This window comes from Bombus bifarius, unplaced genomic scaffold (assembly GCF_011952205.1).
Source record: "Bombus bifarius isolate JDL3187 unplaced genomic scaffold, Bbif_JDL3187 scf7180000007973, whole genome shotgun sequence".
In the NCBI taxonomy this organism is placed as follows: domain Eukaryota; kingdom Metazoa; phylum Arthropoda; class Insecta; order Hymenoptera; family Apidae; genus Bombus; species Bombus bifarius.
Genome location: NW_022884359.1, coordinates 3,467,750 through 3,493,874, shown reverse-complemented (window position 1 = coordinate 3,493,874; position 26,125 = coordinate 3,467,750). Strand labels below are relative to the sequence as shown.

At 38.5% G+C, this 26,125-nt stretch overlaps 1 protein-coding gene across 4 annotated transcripts in view; it reads right to left on the bottom strand.

Annotated features, from left to right (window-relative positions):
• The window catches only part of LOC117216798 (venom dipeptidyl peptidase 4-like), a 303,125-nt gene that overhangs the window by 110,764 nt on the left and 166,236 nt on the right, over positions 1-26,125 (bottom strand). For all 4 annotated transcript variants that reach the window (XM_033463831.1, XM_033463833.1, XM_033463832.1 and 1 more), the window contains 2 exons: positions 24,413-24,465; positions 11,630-11,829 (listed from right to left, as the gene is read on the bottom strand). In XM_033463831.1, the coding sequence (XP_033319722.1) occupies positions 11,630-11,829; positions 24,413-24,465 (253 nt within the window). The remainder of the gene's footprint in view (positions 1-11,629; positions 11,830-24,412; positions 24,466-26,125) is intronic.

Genomic DNA, 26,125 nt, shown 5'->3' with positions numbered 1-26,125 from the left:
TGCAGTTAGTTTGAACCTTGATTTATAATGTGCGGGTAATTCGCTGCTTTTAAGTTTCAGATTTTCTATACTTTCCTTATGTTTCCTTCCCATCTGGTTTGCGACTTTGCACTTTTCATTTTCCAAGAGTAAACCGTTCAAACCTATGATGAAATTCGCATGTTCCCAGGAGATATTTAAAATTTGTCTTGAAAATCGTAATGACATAGCGCTACTATGGCTGCGACAAATATTTAGCGACGGACGGGCACGAAGGTGTAAGTCAGAACCATTAGTTTTGCAGAGAAGCGCTTGTAACGTTTAAAGTGCAATGTGTAATTGTAGATGTGGTATTAAAGTATCGGGTAAAAGAACAAGAAAGAAGTAGAATTGTCTTGCATTGTTAGAATCACGAGCAAGAGACAGTAATGAAGAATATATTAGCGTATCCTAGTTTAATATAAATTTGACTTGTACTCTCTTGCCTGTCCACCAAACTTGCTTCCATCAGTTGATACAATTACTATAAAACGAATACGATATACCAACGTCATAAATAAAAAAAAAGTGTTAAAGTAACGAATACCGAGCTACTCGTGTGAGGATTGCAGACTCAACAGAGCAAAGAGGGTGGCAAAAGTGATACGAGTGGTTGAAGTCGTAGGACAGTCAGAGGAAATGAAACACGACGATCGTAATTCGCGAAACACGACTGCCTTTGTCGGGACAAACAAATATCGAGCTTGCTAGCAGCCGTTATTTTTCATTTAATGCTTATCGGAATTTCCGGCGGACAGCAAATACCCTGCCAATCGGTTCCGGCCAATTGCGGTCCGCCGCTTTAAACCGATAAAACTGATTCGATTAGAGGAGATGTGAGAGAACTGACGCTTTATCGATTACCGGCTAACACCTAGCAACCAGTTGTTGCTGTTTATTTAACGCAGGGATGCTAATATTCCAGCTGGACCGAGCAAGATTCTGCTCGCTGATCACATTCGCTCAAAGTGTTCGGTAGACAGAAAGGATCTCTTTTCCATTCTTTGAAATATGCAATTATCGGTGATTAATTAAGAAAGCTTTGACGCTTGACGAAGCTGTCCGGCTTTGGAGAATGTTCACAAGAAATGAGATGTATCTCTTTCGCTTTTCCTCTTGGAAATTGTATGGTTGTCTGGATAGCTATAGTCGTATTTGTATGGTCTGACTAGTCAAGGAAAATTCTACTGATTGATGAACGTTTATCATTTTACGTGTTTATGGGAGCAGCGAGGAATCTTTTTGGCAACGTACGATTGTCGATAACAGCATTGAAACAAATAGTACGCGTTACACTAATACCATAAATTACGAGAGAGACATGTACGTATCAAGAAATAATTTCTCCAGAAATAGAATCAAATGGAAGATCGAAAATTCCTGCGGACTGGAAGTCCTCTGTGTACCATCAAGCAACAAGCTGTAAGCCCCAAGACGTCAAGACAGTCACAATAATGCTACTTGAGATCTCGAAGACAAACACTATATCCACTGGGAAGTTACGCTGTTCCACAATACTAAACCAACTAATGCCCGAAGAGTGATCGTGATAGATCATCACAAAGATAACAAGTCAAACATTATAAATTGACATTATGTGATGTACAGTTAAGTGTACAAGATCTCTATACAACAGAATATTACATACAGATAATTGCAGATGCTTTTTATTTATATAGAATGAAAATAACAAGATCGAAATTAATTTCTGTATATACATTTCGGATATTTTTGTAGGAAAACGTAATAATATTAACGTAGAAATAAATAGTACGTATTTCACGAGGATTATAAAAATCGAACGTTCATATTTTTATATCCTTGCCATTCTATGTACATTATGTTTTTATTTTAATCGAATTTAAAACTAAATTTCATATAGGAACACGTTTTTACTAGCTTAAGAAAACCAAATACGAAATCTATTAAGGGTAAACTTTTAAAACATTCTTTTTATTTCAGAGAAAAATTAATTGAGTACTTTAAACTCGTTTTTCTCGGAACTATGTTTCTCGACCTTGCACCCAGTGAATTTCCGCAACTTTTCATCCGATTAACTTGAAATTTTTACACATTATTCCGCATTACATTATCCTACAATGTAGAGTATAATTTCTTTGATATCTTAAACCGTTGAATTTTTATAAATGTTATAATAAGTTTACTTCCCTCAGCGAAAAATATAATTTCCTCCTTAGCAGGCCGCCGATTTCTTATATTTCAAAATCATGAAAAACTCGTACGGTACTTCGAAGATAGTTTTTGTCCAAGTTCGCACAGAAATTTCGTACTTTTTCCATTGCAGTGGCATTTGCAGCTGGCTGCAAACAAACAAAGCTCTGCTGCAAATGGGGACAGATAGTGTTGCATCGCACCGCCATACTATAATTTCATGTAGTAAAAGAAATATGAACACAGAGTTGAGATGTTGCTTAAAGTTCGCCATAAAAATCTTCATCTTTCAACGAATACTTGTAAGCGAAAAAAAATGTTAGATTTATCCTATCCGTTTAAGTCTTCAGGCTCGCATAGTCCTTCAAATTGACAGGTTCGGTAGCTGCAATTTCAAAGAAATAAACTTTTCACGAACAAACATCAAGTTTAACAGGTTTCTCGAACTGAGCCAAGAAAAAACGAACACCCTAAATGATCTCCAGCAGAGTACGAACCACTCCACATCGTGCGTATTTAATCTCAAACAAATAGAACAAATAGCGTCGCTTCAAAACCATTACAAATCGAGATACGATCGTAAAAAAGGACGAGAAAGACCGGTGACGAGTTGCACGTTAGACAAACCGCGTTTTCATCGAGTAGTAAAATGAACTTCCGCGGATATCACGCGGACAATAAAGGGAAAAAGTCATTTCATTCGGTTGGACCGGTCGAGCTGATTGTCAAAGGGAGGAAGATCTGTATGAGGAAACCGCAAACGCTTCTTTCGTTTCGAAAGGAAAAACGAACGGGAATCGAAGTTTGCACAGTATCAGGAATTGCTATCGCGTTTCACGTGTACTTCGCCAGGGACAGAAATTGCGTTGACGTTTATAACGCTTCGGCCGATATCCAACGCTCGCCGGCCGCGCTATCGTTCTACCTTTTCCACTGCAATTCATCCACAGAAATTTCAGATAACGTGACACCCATTCGATACCGAATAAGTTCGGAACTCCGAAGCTGCGTGGTTAAACTTGGGAAGATTTAACAGGAAAATTCCCGATGTTCGAAGATGATTTCGGTTGACAATTGGAGCAAAAGATGGAAAACGAAATTTTTAATTTTGCTTTTCTTCCTGACGAATATCCCTGCGCGATATTTTATAGGATATTGGTATTTTCTATAAACGTGATGCTTTTCAAACGTTTGTTATGTATATAGAAAGCAGCTTATAACAGTCTTATAAGGTAAAATCGTATGGTTCGGAATAATGGACCAGGTACTGGTACTAATTTCAAGTAGCTTTGTATATTAATAGAGTTAAAAGATGCAACAGCGACATTCTTCTTAAATTGCATCTATAAATGTGCTAGTCGAGCAATTTTTCATCTTCCGTAATAAAGTTTTAAAGCGTTCGTGTTTTGAAAGTTATTACAAATTACTTGCATTCTAGCCGCACAATGCATCCTCAAAATTCCGAGTAACGCGACGGTTCATCATGTTGAACCAGTAAAACTTATTTCTCGAATTCCGAAATTCTGACTCTGATGACTAATTAAGCTATTTCTGTAGGAATATTTTTGACAGCCAATTTATTCCTAAAATTCCAATTAACGCCTTCCGATACGAAGCAGTTTCGCGACACTGACGTAGGGTTTCTGAACTTACTGAAACTTAATTCTCGAATTTCCGGCTTTTAATCTTAATAGTGCTTCCTCAACGTTCATAATGGTTTTGATCTTGCAACTTTTTTAATTTGTCTCTGCGTAACCTTAAATAGAATTGCTACGGGTTGGAAGAATCTCTGTCCTCGTTGTTTATGAACGATATTTTCTCCGACGTCGAGGTAACTGCGGCTTTAAGAGGGACTGCTTAAGTCCTCGGGTTTACTTCTGCATCTGTTACCTCTGATTAATTACGCTGGGAAAGTAGACGAGCAGGTTGCTTGGATATTTCCAAGAAATAAATGTGTCTACGAGGCCGTTTACACTTTTCACGTAGAAACTACTTCTACCGCGCAGGATGCACCAGCGATCATGGGAAAATCAATCGAGAAGATAATTCTATATCAAAACGTAAATTGAAAATGTGGAATAAATGCCACAACAATTATTTAAAAAGAGGCTTAAAAAGTTTAAAAATTATTTAAAAAGCGAGAATAGTATTATGAAAAAATAAGATACGTACATTGCCCTTTGATTAGAAAATAATGACTAGATCCCTATGCATTTTCATATCTTCTTATGAACTATCTAAAAAAAGAGAATTTAGATGGAAATTCGTTTCATCTACCAAACATTACGATCAACGTCCTATTTTCGATATTTTACATATTTTCTCATTTTACATGCATCGTGCGCATTTTTCTTTCTCCGAATTTCCTGTAAACGCATGAAAATCCGTAGTGTAATCCATAACACTCGACGCGCTGTTTGAAGAAAACGCGAATGAATTTATTACTCCACCTAACATTTTCTCTGTATTTACTCTTGCACTGTTTTCAAAATGCAATCGAAACAGATGCACCGAAAAATAACACGAACAGAGCGAGAGTTGGAAATTCGTGGAGAACACGCGAAGTTAAGGAAATTGTTACGTCTGACTGGTCATGGCGTGGCAACGGTCACAGCCACCAGTTATACTATAGTTTGGAACAACCGTTAATAATCGATGCTCGAATGCAAACGTCAAAGCTATGGGAGAAAGGAGATGGTTGTTCCGTTCTGATTGCGCAAGTTATTTGCAAAGCGCTACGCGATTTTGCGGCTCATTCCACGTAATATTTCTGCCAAGTACTGGCGTGACAGTAAATCCGACAGAATGACAAGTGTTGCGTAACTTGTTCGAGCACTTGCTTGATAAACTTCATTTAATAACCGGCGTCTGTTGTTCTGCCGGTTAAATGGAATTTACATATTTCACTGACTACCGACAGGATATTTGGCGTCTAAGATATTTTTCTTTCGAGTTTATCACCGCGAGGAAAATTATAATTTTTGGTTACTTTGATTCAACATAACGCTAGAAAAAAATTAGAGAATTATTAGTATTACAAATTCATATTTGTATAGATACATAAAAAAATATGTTAGGAAGGAAACGGGACATAAATAAGAATTTGTTTTGCAGCTGAAATAACGAACAGGTAAACTAATTTCCATATTGCATATATTTTTCTATTTTACATTCCACGCATTTCTAGGTTTTTAAATTTCCTACAAATGCATACAAATCTGCAGTTCAGCTACCATCGACGATCCCACTTCATCAATCAAAGAGGAGTGACGTTGTAAACGAAACTCTGATAAATTCATATGGCACCGTGATAAATAAACTGATTTTTAGATACGAAACTGTAAACGATAACGATAAGGATAACGAAAGCGATATTCGCAACTTTTGTCGCGTGTAGAGCGACAGAAAGTTGGATATACTCGCGGGACGGCGATACACACTGGTTATAATATTATCAGGCTTTCCAACCGACCAGTTCTATTTTCGTTAACGACGCTAATGAAATATAATTAACGTTTGTCGAACCCCGTAGTTCCTTGAACATGCCGCATTAGATAAATCCGCCTCGTTTAAATTTAATACCGTCGGGGATCAGAAGGATATGTGAACGTAACCTGGCCAACATTCTCAACGCTAATGTCCTGATGCATAAATTACCGGGCACGCGAACAAAGAGATACAACCATTTTACTTAAAAGCAATTCACATACACGTGTTACCCACCGAACATTTTAAATCACTTCATCGATTGCATTATGGAACTTTGTTCGAATTCTTTGAACAAGTAGATTTGTTTTCGTATAGGAAAAGATCGCTATTGCGATAAATTTTGGAAAGATAGAATTTTAAAAGGACATTTGCAAGTTTTCTCTATATTTGTCAATTCAAAGAATAGTTCTCAACATGACTTTTAATATCTTTAATTAGCAATTGGGTGTAATTTGCCGATTGCGTATTTAAAAGATCATTTGAAAATTCCAAATCCACTGGAAAAGAATCACAAACTTGCCGCTTCTCGAATATCTACTAAAATTTCATTCACTCTTGCAAAACTTACGAAAATACCGTGTACTCTCTAGTAAATCGAGATCCGGAAATTATAATATTTGCTTTGTTAATTTAGGTCCGAAAGTTTCTACCGTCTTTTTAACAACTCCACCTCGAAATCCAGCGAAGCCGCTTACAAATCGACGCCGGTTTTACGCTTGTAGTAATCCATCCTCAGAAAGCCTGTCTGATCCGTCGAAAAAATAGCGACACGAAGTCGGTTCATCAGTCAGACCAAAAACAGTAACGAAATTACTACAGACATCGCTGAAGAGCCACGTCCGTAATTATGTTCTTCGATGTGCGTTTCACTCGTCAGACGAATCTGACGCGGACAGTTAATCCACGGTGGATGCGAAAAATGAAAGCTGAGATCTTTTGCAAAATGTTGGCGGCTGAAAAAGCCAGCGTCAGATCAACACAGTAAAATATCAATCCTTGTTTCGTTGTTACTAAACCTTAGACATGCCACTGTCGCTTCGCTACGAATTCCTCGAAAATAAAGGCCGATACTGTTTCGTTCGAAATGCGAACTTGAGCGAAGTGTATCGCTCGGGATGAAATACGATCAATTTTTACAGTTCCCGCCGTGATAAATCAACGGCGGTTTACAGCCAAGTGTACGAGGCCTAAATTCTTCTTCCACGACTATTGCATCGATGCATATCTGATTTGTTCGACTGATTTTCCGCGGAAAGACGCGTTCCAGGAACAGAGGGTAGAGAACGTCGATAAAGTGTCAAAGCGTCGACGAAAGGCGTGCCAGGAACTTTTCAACAGCCTGTATTTTGTTCACCGTCAGCCGAAGACTTTCCTGCTGACGGCATACTTTATCCAGTTGCCACGCCGGCAGCGTGGCTCCGGGGAGGATTTCGCGGGCAAGAATTTAGGATAAAGGCTGATTTACACGCGCCACGACCCTCCAAACCATCCCAGCGGCGGCATCCGCCGAGCGCGACAGCCCATCGATTTCCGGATTCTCCGCGGAAACGAATGCGTATCTGTTTCGCGGCGCTCTGCCTCTATAAACTCAATCTGCCAGGCAGACCTGGCGGCATTCATCGCGAGTAATGCATATGCAAAGTGACTGTAAAATATTGTTTTCGTCCATGCTCTGTCGCGTTAAAAAATGTCGAACGTTTCTGGTCATGGGTCGCGCTTCCGCGTGTTCCTGTTTGTGTAAATATCCCCGATACGGGACAAACGAACGTTTATCGTGAGAAATGTGCCGGATTTTCATCTTAGCGTGGAGGGGCGATGCTGCATGAAGTTTGTCGAGAATCAGTCGATGGCGAGGAATTTTCGGTGGAATTTTTCTTTCTTCGGGTCAGCATACGGAGCATTCGTTAAATTGAGAATACGAAATTTTGCGCATCCTCTGGAATAGTTTTCAGAATAGTTTTGTTATCAGACGGTTATTGTATAGTACAAGCATTTTACTCTTAACCGAAGGTATTTTGGAATTTTCGATGGAATTCTTTTTGTCGTTATGGACTTTTTAACTGGGCTATCCGGAATAGTTTTCAAAATAGTTTTGTTATTAAGCAGCGAGTATATAAAATAGAAACATTTCGTTTTCAATTAAAGGGATGGAATTCTGAGCGAAATTCTTTCTGCTGTAGTTTTCGGGAGAATTTTTTGACCAGAAATACGAACGTTTTGGGGACTCGGTGAGATACTTTTTCATTTTTATGATTCCATCGACACGCACCGCTTTTTGCCAAAATGAAATCGTGAATTCTACGAATAACAGAAATACAAATCCGAATGTGCCAGATATTTTAACACGCGTTTGCGAGGACAATGGAAAGCACGCGTGGAATTCCTCGAACCCGTCTGTCTGTTTTCGCGTCAGTGGTACAGCCACGACGTGGGCCAACGTCAAAGACTTCGTTTCGCGTGTAAACAAATCACGGGAGAACCCCAGCGGCGCTAATCCCCGCACGATCCGGATCATGAATCCGATTCAGTCGTCGAATCCGTGGACAATCGGCCAGCAATTAATCCAGAGCGAAGTTTACCCTTCCTACCGGGAGCTGTGTCTAATCGAATCGAAGGACGCGCGATCCAAAGGACTCTCCGGATTCCAGACGACATTAATAGCAGAAGACAGAGGCAGCGATAGAGAACTGAGAGAAGAAGCAGGCGAAGGAGAAGGAACAGAGATGTGCGTTTAAATATTTACACAGCCGAGGAGATCTTATTGAATTCGCATCGCGATGAATCAGCCCAACCACCTTATCCAGAAGAAAATGGTGAAAAAAAGTGGATAGATGGATGAATGGATTTCTCTATGAGCATCTTCCGATGAATTTTTATGCATCGTTCATTCCATCGATTGAAATCTAACGAACTACAAAGTGAACGATTACGAGCGAACCGTTTCATTTTATACGATCGTGGGAAACTTCGAGACACAAAAACGCACAGAACGTGCAAAAACAAATACGAAATATTCAGAGTACAGTATATTACCCCTTGCACAAGTAAAACACTTTTTTACCTAAATTCAATTACTTTAATCGATAAGCGGATGACCGAAGAGGAATGAACAGGGAATTTCAGAGAATTGAACTCTGATTAGAAAGATGCATCGAGTTAGAAAATTTTAAATAGAATAATAATAAGCAGGAATTACGTAAAAGGGAATCATAATTAAAAAAATATTGAGAAAAAATCAGTTTACCGAACGTTTAATTCTTTTAAGAGCATTCGTTTTCTCTTTCTATCGAAATCGCGCGACCAACCAAAATCTCTAACCTATCGCTGCACGATAGAAAAAGACTTGAAAAAGTGGATGGATGGCTGGTTTCCCGCGGCTTTTCGGATGGATTTTTATGCTTCGTTCGTTCGCTCGTGCGCGATTTAACGAAATACCAGACAAACGACAGCGGCAAAAGGAACGTACTCGAGCAGTGCGAGGATAGAGCGAGACGCAAAGAGCTGATGAAGGCTCAGAAATATGCAAACGCGCGCAACATCCCCCGAAGCATCAGCTGTATGAATTACGACCCCGGTACGTATTATCGTTCCCGGTTCCAAGGGGGCGAAAACTCATCCGACTTGCACACGTACAAAGGGCGGCGAACGCGTGGCTAAAAAGGGCCGACGAAAAAATATTGCATCGACGACGTCGACATGACTGTTCGATCTGGGGCAAGAATCGCGTTAATACGCGATAACCGCGATTCAACGAGGGATTTTTCCTTCATCCCTTCGTTTCCTCTTTTCCTCGTTTCGTACCACCGACGCGGCTGTATCCCATAATCCTTCAAATACGGTTGTCGTCGATAGGGACGAAAAAGTTTGCCTATCGATGTCTCTGTTTGAAAATTCTATGCGAGTAAACCGTTTACGTTTTGGTTGATTTACTTTCCTTTGAACTCTTGAATACAGTAAAATAAATGAAATTTATAATTAAAACTTGCCATAGATTTATTATAAAATTCATAAATAAAATTTATTACACTATAAAATTTTCAATGAAGTAAATTAAATATTATTTTATTGCTTGCTACACGAATAATTAGTCCTGTACCTATGACGTATTAGTACTTTCTACGTAACAGATGCTTGTATTTGCGTGTGAGATGTATTGATAATGATTTATGAAATGTACGGGTGCTTAAGGGGTTAATTACGCGCGATGCCAACGTTACATTACGCTATAGCGTAAGATAATGGAAATGGGGAATTAGAATCGCCTCTATGTGTTTCCGAATGATATTATTCCGCGGATTAAGGGTCGTTGACGGCTGCTAGACAATTTTAGCTACTAATTTCTTGGGTGACAATGAGGTCGTACCGTTGTAGTTGGCTAGAATCAATTGGTTAGTCGTATACGGAAGGGTAATTAGAGGCTGAGAAGCTTTGTTTGTTACTGAATTTATGAGGGTCGTAGAGAATATGGAGATAAAGTATGGAGTAATATTGAAGCGATGCAGATAGCAATTTAGAAAATACGCGAGTTATTCTAAATTTATGGAATCAAGTTGTCTATTTTTTAGAGTATTAAGTATTAAGTGTAGCTGGATAGTGAGATCGATCATTTAAAACAACTGATTTTTATCCTTCCAAGAAGCAAAAAGAGCAGAATTTTCCTCACTATTCAATGCAATGAAAAAGAAATTCCAATATGATTTTCTTCAGAAAGAGAAATTCTTTTTGTTAAAAACGAAAAAGGAAACAAAAGGTAGGAAATCATGCGGAACGATGTAGAAAACCACGAATTTCGAGCCGCTTGAAAATGGCCAATTAACAATTTTTTCCTAGAAGCGAGGGGCGTCTATTAAAAATAATTATACGAGTCAAATTGACCGGATCATTACAAGCTCGAAATTGGCGGGCTTTCGCGGTTTGGAAATCGCGCGAATCCCTTTATTCGAAATAGCCGTAGCGCGATCCAGTTAATTTTGAAGTATGCAACCCTTGCTGGCGGCCCGTGTGCAACTACCTCGTTGTGATAACGCTATTTCCGCTCCGAACTATGTGAATTCAGCCGTGTGATGCTTGTTTATTCCAGAAGAACTGCCAGACAGCGGTTACGCCGTTATTAGCGAAACCGCGCTGTTACGCAATTATTCGCGCGTTACAATCGCGCTTTATCCCCTAAGATTTCGATAGTTAAACTTTTATCGAGTATCTGTCTTCGTAAGAGTGAGAAATCGAAATTTCGAAATTTTGATACGTTGTAATGAGTGAGAGCTTGAAATGTTTCATTTCATATACTGTATATCGTCCAGAAAATTCATGCTATTTATTGCTTCGCACCTGAAGCAACTCGTTGTTAAAAGGGACGACAAATTTCTTCCTGGAACAAAGGTTCTTCATGAAATTGCTCAATACATTTATCGTATATGACATATAATGCTAAAAAAATTTGTTAAATCCTTTGAATATTGCTTAACGTGCATACAGTATAATTTTCTACAAAGGTAATTCAAAAGTGTTAAAAAGAAAAAGAAAACGCTTCTGAAAGTGTAGTTAAGGAGAAAATTTTCGAGCAAGGATCAAAAAAGGGACGAAAAGAGAGTGGAAGGTCGAGTAGAGGCGCGAAGAACACGGGGGATAAGAGGGAGGGCAAACAGTCCGTGTACAAAGCAAAGAATCGAACAGATGGAATTGTTCGTCTAAACGCTTGGTCCTTGTAAATGTACTTCTTCAAACAGATACACGCGCGCCACTTACATCTTGTACATCGTAGAAGGTGTGCAAACAATCCACTCTATCTACAAACTCGCAAGTTCAGAAGGTTCACTTGAAAATCGCGTTTTCTATCGATTTTCGTTGAATCGGCGTATCCCGTTGTCTAAAGTCTTCTGACTTAAAACGATTTAACGTATGGTATCCCCATAAATAATAAAAGGGATTGAATAAGAAATAAGAAACTTACCTTCGTAGACCCAGTCCGGTACTCCATTATAAATAATTCCGAAGACCCCGGTGTCTGTGATTTGATAGTCGACGGCCACTTCTGCTTCCGGTCTATAATAGATATTGTTCTGGTACACGTACACCAGTGCATTGCCTTGTGGTGCCCAGGTTGCTAGTTGCAAGGAAATCGAGTCGTTTGCAGTCAACGAGCTCTCTGATCTGAAAAAAATTGGTTCACGTAATTTTTTACAATTTTTTCCTATAAATATGTATTACTTCGTAGGATATGAGACACTTTGCGAGGTTATATGTAAATGTGTGCAACGAATGAGAGGTGCAATAGATACCATAACCTCTAATCGTTTCCGTCATATTGTTTTAATTCCTATTAATTATGTATGTTATACGTATTTAGATGCATATTACAAATTAATAATTCTAGCATTAAAGCAAATATGTAATAGTAAATCTGATTATTAAACACGCGAGGTATAATTCATGGTCAACTTGATTGTTAAATAAATGTGTAATAGAAGACTAAATTATTAAACAGACGCCTAGCAAACTCAATTAATGTATAATATGTAGTAGTAAACGTGATTGTTAAACAAACGTGAAATAGTACGCTCAATTATATCAAAACAAACTAATAACTAAGTGTAAAAATTATCTTGAAGCTAAAACATAATCGTAATACGAGTTACAGGTTACTCTGACAGCCAAACGAACGATCCAACAAACACGAACAAAAGATTTTAGAAAACTATTTAATTTTATCACAATAAAAACTACTACGTTATTAAACAAACGTATATTAATAGAACGAAGCTAACAATAGCGCACGAACGTAAAAAGAAGCAATAAGTACGTATAGATACGTAACTGACAGGTTAGGTTATACGATGCACTTCAAACTATATGATTAATGTGTATTAATTAAACATAGTAAAAATAATGAAAAAACTCGTGATACACTAAGGAAGCATTTGAAGCACGTTTTTATTACGCAGTTGATAAATTATTACTTTAAGATATTGTAAACGACGTGATACGTATTAACAGTACGAAACTCGACACTAAAGTGACGGTTTGTCTAGCAAATTTGACAATATTTGGGCGCGAAGATTCAAATGCTCTTCTACTCACAATCACGCGACTGAAACTTCGTTCGACGTAGAAATTTCCTCAATCGACGAATTATGAAACTCGAAGCAAATAGTTATACGGAATTGTTAACGTTTTAATTCTGACAATATATTATTATTATATTATTAATTATATTATATATATATTATCAATTATATTATTAATTAATATATTGACAATATATTATTAATATTCCGTAAGAGTCTATAACGACTGAAACCGGGAAACAATATCAGAGTCGATATGAAAAAAGGAATGCTTGGAAAAAGGAAAATCTGTAATCCTCCATCAGAAGTGCATAGACTTCATTATGAATTATGAACTGCAGAACGGATGAACGGTTAATGCATTTAACCACGTACTACCGTATTACATAAATTTTAATGGAAATAATCCCCACGATTCAACACATTGCAACAAGGAACGAATGCCAATCAAAGACAATAGCTGCAATATATCCGAACGTGGTAAGACTGCTTATATTCAAATGCGACTTAATCGTGGGTTAAATCTGAAGTCTAATAGGCTTATGGAATCAAATCTGGAATAGATTCGAATAGGTATGTATATCTTCTAAGCTATACGCTGCAGCTCTAAATCTGCTTTCCGCGTTGCATCTCGAATATCGGCTAACTCCAGTTAACGCTCAAGTTATTCGTGGCTTAACCTCATCTCATCGTCGTATTCATCGGTCTTCGACGAACAGGAGGAATGATGTCGTTACCATTTACTCGGCACTCCTTCTACGAGCGTCGATATTAACGAGAAACGATCGAGACTCGAATTGAAACGATCGAAGAACAGAGTTAGAAAAAGAAGAAGAGAAGGAAGAAGTCAAGGGGAAAACGGCGTCGTTTGAGATTCCGTAACCTGCAGCACGATAAAACGGCGAGATATAAATGGTCGAGGATTCTACGTTCGCGAAGTAACAAGCAGCCATACGATCTTGTTCGATCAGAATTGCCCCGGAAGAAAGCACTCTCTGACGCGATACGAAACAAACCGGAGGCTACAAACGCCCGCAACCCACAAACACGCTGAAAGGAGTAACGTGTGCTCTTGATGCCGCGATTACCGGCGTGGTCGAATGCATACAAGCTCCTCAGGATCTGTCGGTATTCTTATTTCAAAGGCAGTAAAAGCGGCCCGGACGTAAACCAAAGCGCTACGTACATCGAGATTGCTGTGTTACAGAAAACGATCCTCCAAGGATATCGACGTTATGCTCTAAGCTCGATTCGTTCCTTCTTTCGATCTGTCCCGCCAACAGCTTGATTAATATTTATCTCTATCCTGTTACACAGACTGGTTGGTTGATTGTACAGAGCTAGGCGAGAGTCAGCGAGATCAACATCGAGAATTTGCGTTGCGTGTTTTGTACACACAGGCTGAATTACACAATTTGCCTATCCTGGGTGATCTATGCAGTGTATTGGGCAGAAAATTTAAGGGATGCTTCTGCGAGGCAAAATCGGTAGGACGAAAATAAAGAAGAAAAACATTGCACTCTTCGGCTTTGTTATTTCTCTGACCTACATTCGTTCATGTAAAAAAGTCGCATGCTTCATTTTTGTCTTATTCTGGCTCTTGTGGAAACACCCCTTAAATTCTCAACCACTTACGTACAAACACCACGTAAAGCAATTGCCTGATACATTTATGTGAATTCTATTAGGTTCGCTGGCTGATATATGAGGTACCGGGCAGAAGATTTAGGCTACGTATGTTGTACTATGTTATACAGAGTAGGTTACATAATTTGCGTATGTATACGACTGGTTCCTAACATACGTGCAAAAATATTTGATATCTAGAAGGAAGTGTATCGCGGTGGAATGATTTTTTTAAGTGAGTTATACGTTTAGGAGATATTCAGAAGATTTTGAATTTATTAAATAGAGTGCATACGTTTTTGTATCAAAATTTAAAAGAGCAATGAATATATGATTCTGTAAATGCGATACTCTGCAGCGCAGAATCCATTGCTACATACATATTTCAGACTGTGTCCAATATCTGGTTATAACTTTGTAGCGAAGTTTTCACTTGCACATTACACGATTTGCCTGCAGTTTGACTGAACAAGTTGGAAACACCCACTATACATTTTATTCCGTCAATATTATCGTACGATATATTGTTAGAAATTGTATAAAGATATAAACTCGAAGAAAAAGCTTAATATATACATATATATATATATATACATTTGTATCCAAAAAATATTTTTGAAGCTGTTAATGGTGCGCGGCTCTCAACGCGTGGCTTTTGTTTCAATTATCCAAATCCTCAGGATCGTTCATTTAATCGAATGGCAGAAGTAACTCCGCAGGTAGTCGGTAGAATACATTTCCGAGAAGATGTAGATGGGCCTTTTACTTGAAGCGCTGCTTCTTCACTTTTTTTTTATGGTGGAACGTCGTTTTACGAGAACGTTGCTCAGAGATTCTGTCGAGCTTTCGCCTGGTTGGTAGATTCTTGGTTTACGTACCCGCTGTTAGAATATTCGATGCTGGATTCTGGCCTTCGCTTCCGAGATTATGGCATCTTGATTAAACTATAGCATCGAATTTCCCGGCGAACGTTAGATCTCTTATTAAATATCCTCGATTGTGAATCGATTGAAAATCTTGAATTAAGATGGCTATTGAATTACGATAGAAAATGAAATACCGCGAACGACGATGGAATTTCTCGGATTGTAGTGAGTGCTTATTTATACTGGTCTCGCTTTATATTTACTATCGAACACCTTTCACTATTGTAAGAATGCTGAGATGATAGCTTCGTCCTAGATATAATAGATCTTCGAAAATACATCTTATAAATTCATTTCCAGTAAACGCACGAATAAAACGTTGAAAGTGAACGTTTACTTAACTGTATTAGATCCCGATATCTTTCTACTTTTACTATTAAACAGTTTTTATCGCTGTAAGAATGTTGGCACGAGCCAATTTCTTAGCTTCTTTCCAGATATAAATGCTCTTAGATAGATAGATCCTATAGATTTTCTTTCCGGATCCTTTTGCTACCTTTTGTTAAAAGTAAATGTCAGAATCTAGCCCGAAATTTAGGTAAATGGCCGCATAATTTTCACAGAACGGGTATGCAAAGTGATGGATCGGGCTGATTGAGATCCTTTTATATCTAGGAAAGGCAGTAAAAAGGTATCACCGGAATTCGCTAATGGCTTTTAAAGGTGACTATGGTTAGGAGTTAACGCGAGCCGGTGTGTGTTCATGCAGAGTTGGCACACGGTTGAAAGGCTGAGTAATAAAGAAGCTTGAGCAAGCGCGTTACATTATTTCCCTTTTAGAATTGAATCCGCATGCCAAGCAGATATACGCGGTACGTTGTTAAACTCGGTCACCGAAATTAAATGGCGGCTTAAAGAATTTACGGGGGTCACGATGAGAACTCGAGGAACCATCCTTCGGACATTCGCGTTTTTATTTTCCATCGAGCTGAACCGACCGGAAAAGCTTCCTTTGGTACTTTAGTGAAATTAAAACAACGCCTGTATAGAAGAGATATTTTCCAGATTTGGCTTCAGCTTCGATGGCCATTGCGTTTTTCACAATCAACGGTGTGTTCTTCTATTAAAGAAGTTACGAAGATTGGATTAACCTTCCAATTCTTATTAAATATTCACGTTACGATCCAATATTCCTTTCTGATCTTTATTAAGAATTACAAATTATGTAACATGTTTGGCTCTATAACAAAGATGTTTAGGTATTGTATTAATGTACAATGTATCCACGTAATAGCCAAAAAACTATCAATTTTCTTATCTTACAAAATAAATAAAAGCTAACACACTTGGTTTAGAAATAGGAGGCTAAAGAGTGCAATAAAATCTGAATACCACCCGACAACAAGAACTTCCCTTTTAGAAAATCCAAGTAATGCCTCCTATCCTTAAAAAGACTCCTATAAAACAGTCACCAATAAATTACGTAAAGTGCCAGGTCTTCTCGAAATACCTGATAAACTCTGGGTCAACATCGATATTTCCAGCTAATCCCCAGACGGAAGATCAGTTGTACAACGGGGGGAAAAAAACTCTAGTAACATGAACAAGAGTAAAAAATTTTTCTTGACTAGTTCGCCGGAATTACTGCAGCAACGATGCCATGGTAGTATCAGAAAAAGAAAAAAAAACAAGTACTTTGCACGGAGGGAGGAATGGGTGGCTGTAAAAAGAGTAGCCTCCTCGTAATTCCCGGTATTTGAATTTTAAGACGTTCAAGCTTAGGCGACTACAGCAACCCTATCTTGCTATAATTTCTGATATTTGAATTTTAAGATGTTCATGTTTAGACGACTTGCGAAATCCTCCGTTATTTGAATTTTAAGATGTTTAAGCTTAAGTGTCTCAAGCAATCCCATCTTATTATAATTTCTGATATTAATATCAGCTATTTGAATTTTAAGACGTTCAAACTTAAACAACTCAAGAAATCCCGTCTTACTATAATCTCTGGTATTCTATACATGTATTATATATAGTATAACATATACTATAATTTATAGTATATTTAAGACGATCAAGCTTAAGTGACTCGAGCAGTAACATCTTGTTCTAATTCCTGATATTCTTGTCAGGTATTTGAATATTTCAGGCTTAGATAACGCAAGCAATACCATCTTACTATAATTTTTAGCATTTGAGTGTTAAATACGGAAGTAAAACAATCTTCTCTCGACTCGTTCAACGAAATTTCTGCAGTAACAAAGACCTGATAATACCGCAACAACAACAACAACAAAGGAAAGATTCGCTATAAGAGGAAGCTACTAGGGAATTTCATACAATTTATAAAATACATCGTGGCCAATGGGAATTGGAAGAATGGAGGGGGGGAATCGATGGAAAGTTTCGCGAGTCTCAGCAGCAGCTATCGTGATGTCAGAGAGGTTCGGCTTCAAAGGAGAAGTTTTGGTCGGGAAGAGCGAAAGAAAGGGGATGGGCGAAGAGTCATAAATAAAGACGCTGGTATTCATGTAGCGTAGAAACCGGGTTTATGGCCGAAACTCTTGTACCTTGTGGTACAAAGTGCACGGGCGTTCGATCCCTTGATTTCAGACTTTAAACCGGGACACGGTTCGTTCCTCCTAATTGATAGGCGAACTGCAAACGCGACAACGACCGGCACGCGAGCGAATTAGCAAGAAATTCGGTCTGGCTGCGAACCAGTCGCTGGAGATTTAAAGCGTGCGTCGTCCATGGCTTACAAAGCTTTGTCGAGAGTTTGGTAAGGGAACGTTGTTAAAAGTTAGTCGAAACGCATGCGTTTCCTACGGTTCGAATCTGGAGCAGCTTGTACGCGATGCTCTGTCTACTATCCGCTTTTCTCGGTCATATTCATTGATCGTAGTCAGAGGCGTAGGTAGAACGATTTCGAATTGAACGAACTTTGACTTTTGATGTACTATTTTTGGGTGTATTACGTATCGGCGGAGAAACCGAGAAATTGAAAAGAGACCGTTTGGCAATGTTAAAGGAACTAGAGACTTTTTAGCGAGATAAGTCGATCGTCGTTCAGAGTTGAATTTGCTTTGATTCCTGTTCAAGAATTGTAAATTTATCGTTCTTGATGGCTCGAATAATTTAGAACTAAATACACTTTGATATTCGTCACGAATAATTTTCCACTAAATTGCAATATTTAAAAAAAGAAAAGAAATAGAAACGGAAAAATCAAAAAGAAGAACTTTGCTACCAAAGGAATGCGATATTTTCTACAGTACACGGAATACCGGATCCCATTAAATAGTAGAACGTCGTTCAGCGAAACAAAGGCAACGAACCCTTATGGAGGCGAGAGCAGAATTCGGCGAAGATCCATGCCATTCGTGCGGAATAAAGATTGGTGGAATATCGTGTGTGTACATGATGCGAGCGTTGCTGTATTGGTTGTAATCAAATTCGTTTAAATGACTCGATCCAAGTTTGGGAAGGCTTGATTGAACAAACGGAGAAAAACACAAAGAGAAGAGAAGACGGAATGCTGGCAGTAACTGGCCCAAGAATCACAAGGATTCCGATGTTATTTCTCAATCGCGGCCCAGAAGAAAGAATTTCTGAATATTTTTCGTTCGTTCGCAGTTGGCAAAACGCTGACAATAAGTCCATCGAGGAATGAACGACAAACGATTCGATACAATCGACCGATGTATTAATGACGAACCAGGAATAATCATTGATCATTCGAATTGTGGTAATGGATCGCGATGTTAAATACACGTTATTTTCTGTTGTCTTTCTTCGTCTCCATTCGCTCGATCTGCTTGTATAAGTTGCTTGTTATTGTTATTCAAGCTATTATCTTCAAGACTCATTGTATTCTCGACGCAGCAATGTTCCATTGAAGGAAATCGGTCTTATTGAGCTTCGAAACGTCTCGTATACTACGTATTTTGACGGTTCACTATGGCATAAATCATATAAAGAAATCATGTTGACCGAGGAAAAAAAGATTACGTTCATCGTCGAGCGATGGCTTACGCGTTGTTCCGGATGAATCGCGCTTAAAGAGAAAGCGTGCAAACTACGTTCCCTGCTGTAGAGAGAATATTTTATTTGAAAGATCATAATGTGTCTGTGGTGACTGCGTTTCGAGCGAAGCTCTCTGGTTAACTTAGATTGCGTCAAATGGAAATGCTAATTTTCTGGTTTGTTGTCGATTACTCTCAAACGTAGCAAAAGCAAATTACGTACAGTAAAGTATCAAGTATCAAGTATCAAGTTTTTTTCGAATATATAATCTTGTACATCCTAACGTTACCTCGCGGTATCATTTACAGTGAAATGCTACGAAACAGTTCCTCCAAAAGGAAAGTCTTCTTCCGCGTCTTTTGACGTGTATAAAACGTTAACGCCATTAAGAGACGTCGCATTTAATTGCACAAAGAGAGAGTTTAATTATATGCGCGCGGTAACGTTTTTACGTTTTAAACACTTTAATTTCACATTTTCTAGGAATATTACTCGTCAGTACCACCGCATATATATCCAATTTCTAGCCAACGTGAAAAGTATTCCTACCTTGAACAATAATCTCCAATTATCTAAGATAGCACCTGTGATAAAATATAATTAAAACGTAATTCGGGATTCGAGGGGTTGACCTCGAAAGAAAAGAGATTCTGCTGGAGCGATGCTTAATTTTCCCGGGATATCATCTTCGTGAGATATCGAATGCGAGACAAGGAGAAGACGGCTGATCGGAAAATTGAAATCTGGAATTCATATCCGAGACGACGGCGGCGAATTTCATTTTCGATGGCACGTTGAAAATTCGCCGAGCATCCTCACAAGCCTACGTAGAGGAAAGCCGACAGAGAGAAAAATGTCGCTGGCAGGGGAACGCGTAGCTTCGTTCGTTCTTCTGGTCACGCCACCGAAGTCATTCATGCGCGCCAACCTACGGCTTTTTGTTCTTAACTTATCAACTCGTTCCACAGCGACCTTTCCCGCATTTCCCTACCGTGACTCCTCGCGTGATCTCTCCGTCGACTGCTCTTTTCCGCGATTATCGTATTTATGAGAGTGGTTTCCCCTCTACGAGAATCCAAGGGGACAATTCTATTTGTACCGTGTTTCTTTAACATCTGAATCTTCCTTGTTGATAGTTACGATTGCAATCTTGCACCTCCATGATAAAACTACATTAGTCTATTTTAATTAGATCGCGGATTTTTATCACAGACTTTTGTATATTACTAGACCGACGACTGTCTAAATTTTCTTTGTGTAAAATGTCCGGATTTTACGTACAACTCTTTCTGCACACGCGCCAGCACTAGATTGGTAAATAAAGTCGACATATAGCAAATTTTACGCCTCTTGTTTTCTTCGATTCTGACACATGTCAGTTCGGTGATTAAATTGTGCAGCGACAAACTGTAACGTGAACACGTTATGTTACTTTCAGCTGGTGTTTACTGCGTAAAACTTGCTCTACGATAGATCGACGTAAACGAAATGCCAATACCATATTTTAAGTTGCTCTATGTATAACTTGTAGTTTTCAATTATTTAGATGTTAAATTGTCCATATGACAATAATAAACAGTTATCGATGCAATAGTATTAATTGTACGAATACTATAATATTCTAGAATTATAATGTTATATGCATATCACATCGATCAACAATATCGATAAAATATAGCTATCGACTTAGCCACGTTTCTATGTTTGCATGCAATATCGAAATAAAAACTTAATTTTGTACTCTCCAAGTGATTGCATTTTTTGTTCCATGCAAATCGTATGCTTTGCGTTTCTAATACAAATATTAAAATATTTTGTATGCTACGATCATAATCATTTCACCGTTGAAGTGCATGCACAGAAACAGTACGCACACCTTATATGTGTTATATCTATTCGTAGTACGTAAAATCGTGGACACCTTGTGCATAAAGAGTTAGCAATCTAGTAATACGTTAGGTTGTCCGAAAAGTTTCTTTCCTTCCATAAGGTGATAATAGATGAACAACAATTTCTGCTTTATATTATTTTATTGAATTAGGTACGATCCATTTCGTTCTATTTCTATTATTACGTTCGTGCATAATTCAATAAACTAATATAAAACAAGAAACATTGTGCGTCTATTATTTCCTTATAAAACGAAAGAAGCATTTCGGACAACCTAATACATATAGAAGTCTATGATTTTTATGCAAAATTTGTATTGACGTAATTAAAGTAGTAGAAGTTAAAAAAACAGATCCGTTGAAAAATACAAATACCCTACTTTCGGTATTTTATGTATTTTTTTGTGTCATATGCGTTGTATATCGCATGGCTTCGGGCTGTAACTGTGCCATACGTATCTAGAACACTGTCTGTATTTACTATTCTAATCCTAGTTATATCAACCATAGAACTATAGCTCCCCTCATCAATATTTAACTGCTAGCTGCATCCAACGTAATACCTGCGCTCGCTCGTAAGAATAATTGTAGTAGCACTCCACTTGCAGATTTAGCTAGCGTCCATATTTATACCTGAGGTAACGGATTAAAGGGAGAGAAAATTATCTGCGTTGCATTTAAGCCAAGCTACACGCGTCTTGCAGAGGAGCACAGTTATCCCATCACTCGTCCGTACTGAATATCGATCTTAACTGAAACCATTGTAACATTCAAAACCATTGTCTTGTTAGAAAATGAAATTACTTTGTGATTAGATAAAAAGATTATAGTCTCAATGGTCTACTAAATTAGAAAATTAACAAAGATGATAATCTTTGATACAAGTCATTTGAACCTACCAAGCTTCCTTCGCGTGGTTTTGCAATGAAACGTTGCGTTAACGCAATTTTCAGCGCCACGTAGTCAGTCATTGATTACCAAATTTCTTAAAATACTTAAAATACGATAAATTTCTGAACAATACGAACGATCTATATAACATGGTTAGGAAGAAATGTGCGAATACGATATCATATATCGCAAAAGTACAATTTTATGGCGCGGTATATTTCAATCTATCGCGGCTGCTAGGCAAAAATATATAAAATTCGCGTGGTGGCTCGCGTGTTAATGGGTCGGAGAATAAACGTAGACGATAAATGTTCCAAATGTTTCTCAAACGAAACGCGATGGACGAGCTTCCTGGTTTGAAATACGGCCGCGGCTATAACTCCGAACTTTGAAGGACCGAACTTTCGAAATACGCCGGCGTGAACAGCGAAAAGTTCCCGCCATTTCTGAAACCGTTCTCGACCCTTGCTCCCGTCAACGAAAAAACCCTCTAACCTTTCGAACAATATTGGTTGTTACGTTTCTATAGAACTTTCATGCTCCATTCGAAACTTTATGGAAGGCTTCCGCGGCTTTTCGCCAGCTTCCGATCTAACGTCGTTTACCAAGCGGATAATCCGTCGGGAATCGGTTTTCACTCCCACTCTACCCAACGTAAATCTACTACTTTAGCCTTAAGGGGTCTTAAGATGAAAATACCGATCGATATTCGGCTGTAATTAGCGAGCTTTCCTCGAAAGTTTCTCATTCTAATCGAGGAAGTCGATACGCGCGAGGCTTAACACGGTCACAGTTCGTGACGAAAATTTATCTCCTATGGATGTTGGCAGGAGAGTTACACGTGTCACGTGAGATAACATGTGCAATAACGTGTTGTGCAATTACGTTAAATAATATTTGTGACAGGATATATCGCGCAGATTCTTTGAAACTTGTTAAGGAAATGCATGCGATACATATGATACAGGTTGGCGAAAGTGTTTCACGAACATGGTAAGTACGTTGTGCCGAACATAGTGAGATTTAATTAGCGCTATGACGAGACTCGAGGCAAAGCTTGAAACTAACTTGACCTTATACAGGGTGGTTGGTAACTGGTGGTACAAACGGAAAGGGGGTGATTCTACACGAAAAAAGAAGTCGAAAATATAGAATAAAAAAATTTTTTTTTTTAATTTTTCCATCGAGACAACGATCTACAGTGAGATCCGTTACAACGAGACGTGATAAAGTGCACGCGTACCGAGCGAAAATTCAAAGTCGATTTTCTCGAAAACAAAGCCTCGAACGAAAAACTTTTATTCTATATTTTCGACTTCTTTTTTCGCGTAGAATCACCCCCTTCCCGCTTGTACCATCAGTTACCAACCACCCTGTATATAGAAATTACAAGATATTTATTAGAAACATATATTTGGGCATGTATAACTCGATACGTAGAAACGAAGAAATTTCACGTAATTATCATCCGCTCGAAACTATTCTCTCAGGCTACAACATCATCTCGTCGTACGTACGAAGTTGAAAAGCCGCGAAGGATAGCAATAAAGACTTCGGGGCAGTGACTGCAAGAGAAATTCGTGGCGCACCAGCGAGTACGATTAAGCCAGTGGCAAAGTGGGTGGAAACGAATTCCAGGTAAGCGGCGTTGGCTCTAATCGTAATATAAGCACTGTTAAATGGAAAATTAACGTCCAGAGATCTGCCGAGTAAACTCCTACTGCTGGCGAGTTCGAGAAAAGCGAGAGTTTTAAATTTTAAACGACGATGGTGAAAAATTCCACGATGACGTGATTACACAATATTAAAACACCTACTCGTTACATCTGGCGAAAATCTTCGACCACAAATTTTGCTTTAGCAGTTGGCGCATAATACGAGTAAAATGACAGATATGTAATAAAACGTTTAAAGAATAAAGACAATGGAAGGCGTACAATTTGTGCAAACTATGGCTGTTGTTCTAATTACTAATACTTTTCTCCGGCATATCTTTGCTTCTTCAACAAAATATCGTTCTCACGTCTGTCCCGAAGAAGTAAACCGCGGAACAAGCCGCAACGTGCTAATAAAAACAGCCGGGTTGTGAAACCCGAGAAACTACAAATATGTCAACTAGGGAAAAGGATTGGGGAGAAGCTTCGCGTCGCGTTTCGCGATTAAAACGAACACCGCGGGTTAGGTCGCTGTGGATGAAATTCTCGCGGTCGTAATTTGCACGCCGGCAGGCCCTTTCGAGTGATCGCGCCGCTTCGCGGTGGCGCGAAGATTAAAATGCAAATCTGAAGTTCTGTGACCCCTGTGTCAGGTGGAATAAGTTTGAGATACGATTAGGTGAAATGGCCCGCGGCCTCGCCACTCGTTTACTTACAAGGTCTGCAGATTCACGATCCTGTAGTGAGCCAAGTACGTGTGTCGATAGAGCTGCAACAGAAAGAAGAGCAACGGAGAATGTTTATTAGCCGAGACTGTCGGGGAAACTTGACCGGGGAAATTGGATGCCGGCAAGCTTTTAAGGGTTAAATAAACGCTCCCGGGTCTTATCGCGACGTTCTTGTCGTTTACTCTCAGTTTCTCCTTTTTTCTTTTTCAGAATCATTTTCTTTTTTTTTTCTTTTTTTACTTTTTCGAATCTCTCTCTCTTTCTCTCTCTTTGTCCCTGTCGGGCACATGCTCTTCGTTTAATATGTTCCCCGGGCGAATCACGTTCGAGAGATTACATCCTCAGGGACGGATTCTGTTGAAGCTATATTAAAATTGGTAGAGATGCAACCGACAGGACGATGGGCATTTTCTTTTTGAGAGACGTAGCAAGATTTGTAGAGGAAAAAAGAATTTACATGTATGAATTCGGTTAGGATGAGGTAAATTATTGTAGAAAATTGTACAATTTAGAATTTTTAATATTATTATCCGCCGCGATTTATCTAGTCCTAATCAAATTCATACTGCAATAATTATACTTTCCAGACATCTTGTAATTGAATGTGGCTTAAGAAAACGGACCTTGTTACGTGTCGTATATAGCAGTAGTATTTATTTATCGTATAAGGCTTATGCCCAGTGCAATCTTGTTATATATACATATATAATATAACATATACATACGTATATAAGCGTACGTAGTAAATGAATATAAAATAAATGGTGTTTTAAGTTTATACAGTGGATTAACTGTTTCGTTAAGGCTGTGTGGTCCCTTGCTGTTAGCTAATTCGATAGATCAATTTTCTCCAATTTGCTCCTATTATAATGCCCAACTTATTTTCCTATTCAGCCTTCTAAGTAGAGGCATTTTAATCTCGTGTACGATTTTATGCATATGTATATATCTTTTGTTAGTTTTTCTTCTCGAAGGAAAAGGATGCCTGCAACGTCCACATTTTTTTAAGGAAGCTGACCTGCATTGCCTATTTGTGAGGACACTTGATCAGAATATGCTCTCCTGTCGCCATTTCGCTACTACTACACAGTACAATTTCTTATACTTTATCACGTTTTAACAACATTAATTGTAAGTGACACAATTTCGATGAAATAAAATAAATGGCACCTTCAGTGACATAGAAAAATGAGGCTCGTATAATATTAATTTATCTACAGATTTAGCTGCGTTTCGTTACCGTTAACCTGTATTCTCCTACTTCACATCTTTTCAATGAATTTTCAATTTATGCGACACACGTGAAAGGGTTTCCGAATAAATTCCATGTCTTCGACACGTATATCCACTTTCGACCCTCGCCAAATGTCTGTGACGTTTTTTTACTACAATGTAAAATCGAAATGAAATCACGGCGAATTTTTATGCCACACAATTTTTATCCCAACAGTAGAATTCCCAACGTGCATGCCACTTCTTCTTGCTACGATATTCTTCTTACGTCGCGGGCGCATGAATTTGATATAAAATTATTTCGCTCGAAGCGCATTGCACCTAACCACTGGCGAAGGATGGAAAACGGCACGTAATTTTTATTTCAATAGGGAAAGGGCCGCTAACTAACGAACCCTTTACTAGCAGATTTACCTGAAACCAGTCGTCGCGAAACACCGACTATTTCAGCGTAGAGCGCCATAACGA